The following is a 7,500-nucleotide window of genomic DNA, read 5'->3' on the forward strand; positions in this document are numbered from 1 at the left end:
CCAGTGGTCGGCCCGTGCCTCACTTGTTGGTGGCACCGTTCACACCCACACGCGCAACACATGCTCGCTTGCCGAAGCACTCGGAAGGGTGAATTTTCTCGTCGGCGCTGGTCAGACATCCACTTCTGGGTCGCTTCTCTCGCCGTTTGCTTTTTCCTCTCTCCTTTCGCTTTTCCTCTCCTCACTTGTTTCTCCTCAGAACGTCTCTCTCTCCTCTTAGAACATCCCTCTTTCGCCGTTTCCTCACTTTTTTATATCTCAGAACGTCTCTCCTCATAGAACTTAGATATATGTATATATATGTTCCACTATGAGTGGAACTCTCCTTACAGAATTCCTCACACTTTCTCTCGCTCGTTTTTATATCCCCAGGCCATCTCCATGTGGTGCCGTCCGCTCCAAGCTCACCCCGCCCCACCGGGGCACAGTTACCATGACGACCCGTGCGCTCTCAAAAAAGGCGGGTGTCGGAGCTCGCGAAATAATGCCGCCGAGGAAAAATGAGGGCGGGCTTCAGAGCTCGTGAAAGAAATGTGTGTGAACGTGTCTGTCATAAAGAAAAAAGCTTCCCATAAGAGAGAGGATCTATCCTTTACCCTGCTCAACGCATCACATTTAAGATCCCAGTAGACATGGGGATGGGACTACTCTGAACATGCATTAAAGAAAATAACTGTCTCTTCGGGTTAGGATGTGTGAGGACCTGGATGTGTGGATGCATTCATCAGACAGGATTCTAAAATCCGTAACAATATATATATTTTTTTTTTCATTGTAATTTCTGTCTGTCTGTCCATCGATAGAATCGTTCCCACCAGTAGTAGCCTCATCGTATCGCATTGGAATCCTCTTGGCAAATGGAGATGCAAGAAAACATGTTCAAACCAACATGGTAGGGGGGTTCAGGGTAGGGGGAAGACCCCAATTCTCTCTATGTAAATGTGTATCGTATAGCGCCACCCGGTGGTGGGCAGTATAACAAAATCATCATCTTATCGATAACGCCAAGCTCACAATGCTGACACCCAACACAGCCAGACTCGAAATGTTGTCCATCCAGAGGCACTGCTGTCGTCATTATTTTGTAGTATTGCGTTATTGTATCGTATTATCGCCTATATTGCCTGTTATTTTATATTAAATATTGTATTAATCATTACATTATTATTATAGTTTTTCCTGCTAAATTATATGTGATGAATCAATTGGAATTATATCTAGTATATGGCTCTCTTTTTTTCTAAACTCTAAATTCCTTCCGCACAAGGTGCAGGTACCTCTGCTAGTCAACGGTACCGTATATTCTAGCTGGTATATTCATCCTTCAGTACTAGTAATTGTAGCAATAATGACAATGGTGTTACATACGTGACTTTTGTTTTCTGTGCTGAAACTTCCATTGATGCATTTAATAATCTGTACTTAGATATAGCTCTTAAATATACCTCAGGAAGATAAAGGTAAACACGGTTCCCAAGGCCAGACTCACGTACCTGCACTGCCCGTTCAGTGGATGGCACAGAGAATCGATGGCACCCTGAGGGTGGCACTTGCAGGGCTGACAACCCGTTGCCGAATGGAAGGCAAACGTTCCTGGTAGGCAGGCTTGACAGGTATGCGGTAAGGTATGTGGTGGACAGGTGCAGGCGCCAGTATGCTGATCACACACTCCTCTTGAGCACTCACATGCTGAGGTGAGATTGGTGTGAATAAAATCGTTTTGATGAACACCAAATTATCAATTTTATCAATTAAAAAGAAATATGTCAATAAATCATCGTAAAAGAGCATTTGATGAAATAGTCTTATCTTTGGGAATGAAACACATTCTGCCAACAAATAGTGTAATGGTTAGAGGTTCTGCTCTGAGTCTGGGAGGTCGCTGGTTTTGTGGGACACTCAGCATTTAAAGGAAAGAGCATGGACAAACAGCCAGAGGTTGGCAACCACAGTGCAGGCTTGGTGGGCCTAATGGCCTCTTCCTCTGTTGAAATTCCTTGTAAATGCTTCCACATCTGCAGAATGCCACACTTATACAGATTAAGATAGGGATATCGCCACATGTACGTAAAAATAGGACCGGACATCCTGAGGCTCACCTGGATCAGGAGCAACAGTCACTCAAACCCCTGACAAACACCCTTAGACCCTGATTTTTTTTATGGCATGAACAAACTTTGGTACATCACGGGTGATGAAGGTTGTGGTCAAGTTTCAGAGGAGAGAGCAAATACATATTTTGGGGGGTCAAAAAACCCACATCAACCTTAATGAGCACAGATTTTGATGCGGTCAACAAACATTTGTTGGACATCAGATATGAAGCTTGTGGCCAAGTTTCATCAAAATCGTGTGTTTGGTTCAAGTGATGACTGAAGTGTTTACGGACTGACTGATTCACTCACTCACCTATGGACACTGCTCATTCGCAAAATCTCACCTGACTAAAGTCCAGGTGAGCTAAAATGGTGGAACAAACACAGATTATGTGAAGCTGGCTATCACATCTGCAGTGCGATTTCTTTAATACACCAAATTCTAATTTTTGCTGAAGTAGAAATTTGAGTTGGTACACGCATTAAAACTTCAATCTTCCTGCATGGGTCACATGTAAAGACTTTGTTAGTTGTATATTTTTCATGCTCCATAACCTCAGCAGCACCCCTATGATTATTTGCATAAAATCTAATACCAATGTGAGATCAGATCATGTGGTAGTGAAATATGATGTCGAGTTTTAATTCATCATACAAAACTACAGGGTCCTTGGTTTGCTCAACAGGCAGGGGCTTCTGCATTGAAATCAAGTCATTGGCTAATTGCGGGTTCAAATGAAGTGCCTACCATCAAGGCAATGGCAAACCACTGAATGTATTCCTCTCTTCAATGACTTATCTGTTAAGGGGGATGACACTTTGGAGAAAACTTGAAATTTAAACTGTAACTTCAATCAAGTATCAGATGTTGAGAAATGCTGTTGCTCAAATTGAGATATCAATATGATTCGCCTCAACGAGACCACCTCTCTCCTCTACGACACCGTCCTTCACCTCGAAGATACCCTCCCCCACCTCGCCTCTACGTGAACGTACCTCACCTCACCTCTACGAGACCGTCCATCACCTCTAAGAGACCGACCCTCGCATCTAAGAGACTGTCCCTCCCATCTAGAAACCACCCCTCGCATCTAAGAGACCGTCCCTCATCTGTAAGAGACCATCCCTCATCTATAAGAGACCATCCCTCACTTCTAAAAGACCGTCCCTCATCTGTTAGAGACTGTCCCTCATCTGTAAGGGACCATCCCTCACCTCTAAAAGACCATCCTTCGCTTCTACGAGAATGATGTTTGTTTTCAAGATCAACCAGCCATTTGCCAGTAATCTAGGCAACAGTGAAATCTTTTGGAAGAGATAAAATGCAGGATTACAAATGTACTACAATAATAACAAATACTAGCATATGTAAATGACTTCATAACATGATGTGCGTTTCATGCAATGTAACATCACGAGCATTTGAGAAAGGGACCATTTTCAGAATGCACATCGAGAAGGAGGTAATGAATAAGGGGAAAAAGAATGGGTGGGAGAGATGGAGCATAAATAATAAAAGAGGAGCTTTTGAGGAGTAAGGATGAAATGAAGGAGGGGTGGAGAAAATGAACTGAGCCGATTGGAAAAGTGAGGGGGAGAGGTTTGGGGAAGGGGGGGGGGAGAAGGGGTTGGGGGAGATTGTCAAAAATAAAAAAAATTCAGCCTTTTTTGATGTACACAGTTCCTGCCAACATTCAAGCAAGGTATTTTCTATTATAGCGATAAGTTGTGGTGAAAGAGATGTTGAACCACATTATGTTAGTAAAGTGCGATACGTACGTCTGCACTCAGGGAAGCTGTGGAAACCAGGCTGGCATTGGTCACAAGTGTGTCCTTTTACGTGAGGCCGACAAAGACATTGCCCACCATGGGGCTGGCAGGTTTGGCTGAGGGAGCCCAGATGGTCACATTCACATCTTTTTGCTCCATCCGACATGTAGGCCACCAGGGAGAATGCAGTTTCTGCACAAAAGCCTTTGGAAGTTTCCACAGATCTGAAAACAGCACAGGCCTCAACTGTGGGACCAATAAACTGTCAGAGAAGAGGTCTGAACACAAAATTGTCCTTCTTATTCTTCTTTATATGCAACACATGGCTGTGCACAGCTGTGCCACTGATGCAGTGCCCCTTGTAGGTTAGACGAGGAATTTGGAATTTGGCCAAGGTGCCGGCATTAGCTCATCTATTCTGATCGCAAAGGACGCCATGGGATCTATAATGTCCACTAACTAATTCTGACAGATAGGACGCACCATTTAACGTCAATCCGAGGGATGACACACACTATGTTGAATCATCCTGATTGCGAAACATCGACGTGAGAGTTTATAGCTAGGTCAGGATTTGAACCCAGGCTAGACAGCTCTAGGCGAGTGTGCATACCTCTCGGCCATCCTGCCAGCCCAGAATTGTCCTGAAGAACATCAATTCGTTAATAAACACCTCGAGAGAAAATACCCGATTCAAAAAGATGTGGGTAATGTCAGCCCTCTTAGAGAAAAGAAGTGCTCTTCTAATATCATCATCGTGTCATGTTCACATTTAAGAGATTTGTGCAAAAACTATCCAAGTTGTTACACAATATCATGGTATCAAAGATGGATACCATTATCTTTTCTACACCTGTTAAACCACTCCCTCCCCTTCCCCAAAAGTTTCCAGTTTATAATTCCTGAGAGTTTGCCTTTGTATCCTTCTTGTCCACCCCCGCATTCTCCCCTACCCATCATTACCCTCATCCCTTGTTAGTCTGCCTCTGTCCATTTTGGCCCTCGGAACTGCTCTTGGTCTCTTGGTGTGTCTGTCTCTATTGTGCTGTTGCATCCTGATCCATTCTATGTTCTCTCTTCCATGAGCCTTGATTTTGCATCCCAATTTATTTATTTATATGTAAACAAATTTCCATCCAAAATATCGAATCGATAACTTTTGTAACTTTCTGATCAGTTTCATTTTTTCACCTTGAACCAATGGTCCTTGAATAGAATTGCTTTTGGGAAATCCCCTCGTGAAATACCAGCTAATCAAAAAAGCCCCTTACCCAGGCACATGACGATCACAACATGAAGCACAAATAACAGTCCGACCAAACTCACTAAACCCGACTGGTACTGTCTAATAATGATTAAATACAAGTTTCTCATTGGCTCAAAAAAGTACAACATGCAGCTCATGCATTTATGAACGTAGTACACTGCCAGCAAGGACAGCCAGATGCCCCAGCATCACCGTGCCAGTGTCATGCTGATAAATAATCATAAGTAGGCTATAAAATGATGCAATGATGTCACCAAGTTGCTCATCCTGCTCCCAGTAAAGAAACAGCTTCAGACTTATGGTGGTGCTTGGATATTAATCACATGGAAAATAATGACATCACTGTGCTGGACTGCTGGTAGGTGAGTTGCGAGGGAATGAGTATACAATGGATAAATTAACATAGTATGTGGGATTTGAATGTGGGATCCCAGCATCATGTGCCATGGGTGCTGGTGACGATGCAAATAATGGAGGCACAAATGAGATAAAGCCAAGGATCCCTTTGGGCACCTTTGTGGGTTTCTCTCACATATATTTGTGACAGATCTTTCTCCCACCTATAAACAACAACAAAAATTAAAGTGATGTGTATTTTATAGGTATTGAGCTTATTAGTACTTTACCATCCATAGAGTACACACACATACTTTGATAAGTCCAGGTAACTGCAGCTGCTCAAGAACTCCTCATAGCTGTGAAAATGCTCTTCAGACAGGAGGTCACTTTGAAACTGGCCCTCCGGAACCACAAGTACATAGCTCTGCAACGAATGTATCCACCAGTCAAAAGCACTCGGTTTCCACCATTTCATTCCTCCCATTCTTTATTATCTACTTTTAGTGTATGCTTCACAGAACATAAGAGCAGGATTTATCAACTCCTACCATGGTTTGTGATGAGGTGAGTAACAACAATAAGACTAAGATATGGCATGGAATGATCAATACTTACATTGTGGGGCAATGTCCTTGCATTGGTATGCTTTATGTATGGCAAAAACAGCTTCATATGTTGAATATAACTATCTTATAGGTAGAAAATGTAAGCATCCCTAAAGCCACACACTCGTGAAGTTGCTCTTCTACTCATTTCTCAATAGCAGAAAGATTTTTTCGAGCAGATGACAGTAAGAGAGACAAAACATAGTGTAATACGTATGTATAGATAAACAATCCTTCAAGGATTTGCAACCCAAAGAGTTCATGGACACCGAAAAAAAAAATTTGCAAAAATATTTGGACACTTTCATTACATTTCATTTTGGGATTTGGAAAGATGACAACTGTAGTAGGCAGAGTCCATAAAGCTCAAGGCAGATTGAAGGAAGGACACGTCAGTGGGTTCTAACAACCAGTTCTCTCCTTAATGTATTATTTGCAACCTCAGCTGGCAGAATACATGAGCTGCATGAAAAAAAGGTTATCTTTTCATACAATGTAGAAGCTCATGGAGGAGCGAGAGCACAGAATAGCCAAGGACATAACAGAACAGAAGGAACATTATAAAGAGAGTGGGGGACTGGGAGGGAGGGGAACACGCCAGCAGCAGGGTTGAGGGACAAAGTAGTGGGAGATGAAGATCAAGGGATGTGGGGAAGAATGAGGGCAAGGGAGAGTGAAGAAGATATATATATATATATATATATATATATATATATATATATATATATATATATATATATATATATATATATATATATATATATACACCCCCTTTCAAAATTTTCAACTTTTGTTGCCTTATTGCCTGGATAGCCTGGTGTTGGCATAGTGGTTAGGGTAGCGGCTTGGGATCCAAAAGGTCCTGAGTTCAAGCCCCGTTGGCTGCTTGAATTAATACACACCAGGAGGTTGACTCAGCCTGTCATCCTTCCGAGGTCGGCGAAGTGAGTACCAGTGTACTGGGCCCGGTGTATTCCCCGGTTAGAATAGGTGTGCCGTATCCCTGTGTCGTAAGAGGCGACCAGGGTTGCGTCAGGAAGGGCGTCAAGCGTAAAACCTGTGCCAAATCATTATGCGGATCATAACGGATGATCCGCTGTGGCGACCCCTAACGGGAGCAGCCGAAAGAAGAAGAAGTTGCCTGGAATTAAACTGTATTAAATCAGACTTTTCCACCTTTATTTACAGATTGTAACCCACAACTTCCAAGTGAAAAACAAGTCTGACAAATTTCAGAAAATCAATTTAAAATACAAAACTAGAATATCTTGGTTGGATAAGTGTCCACCCCATCCCCCCCCCCCCACCTCAGAGTTAATACTTGGTGGAAGCACCTTTGACATCAATTACAGCTGTGAGTCTATTGGAATAGGTTTCTACCAACTTTGCACACCCTGATTGGACAATATTTGCCCATTCTCCT

The 7,500-nt window shown here is 42.7% G+C and overlaps 1 protein-coding gene across 2 annotated transcripts in view; it reads right to left on the reverse strand.

The window, feature by feature from the left end:
• The window catches only part of LOC147020178 (laminin subunit alpha-5-like), a 189,715-nt gene that overhangs the window by 103,573 nt on the left and 78,642 nt on the right, over window positions 1–7,500 (reverse strand). For both annotated transcript variants that reach the window (XM_085895279.1, XM_085895280.1), the window contains exons 32-34: window positions 5,784–5,896; window positions 3,876–4,090; window positions 1,494–1,689 (exon numbers count right to left, since the gene is read on the reverse strand). In XM_085895279.1, the coding sequence (XP_085751405.1) occupies window positions 1,494–1,689; window positions 3,876–4,090; window positions 5,784–5,896 (524 nt within the window). The remainder of the gene's footprint in view (window positions 1–1,493; window positions 1,690–3,875; window positions 4,091–5,783; window positions 5,897–7,500) is intronic.

Source organism: Eptatretus burgeri, chromosome 9 (genome assembly GCF_056783735.1).
Source record: "Eptatretus burgeri isolate ZD-2024b chromosome 9, Ebu_testis_v1, whole genome shotgun sequence".
Lineage (NCBI taxonomy): Eukaryota > Metazoa > Chordata > Myxini > Myxiniformes > Myxinidae > Eptatretus > Eptatretus burgeri.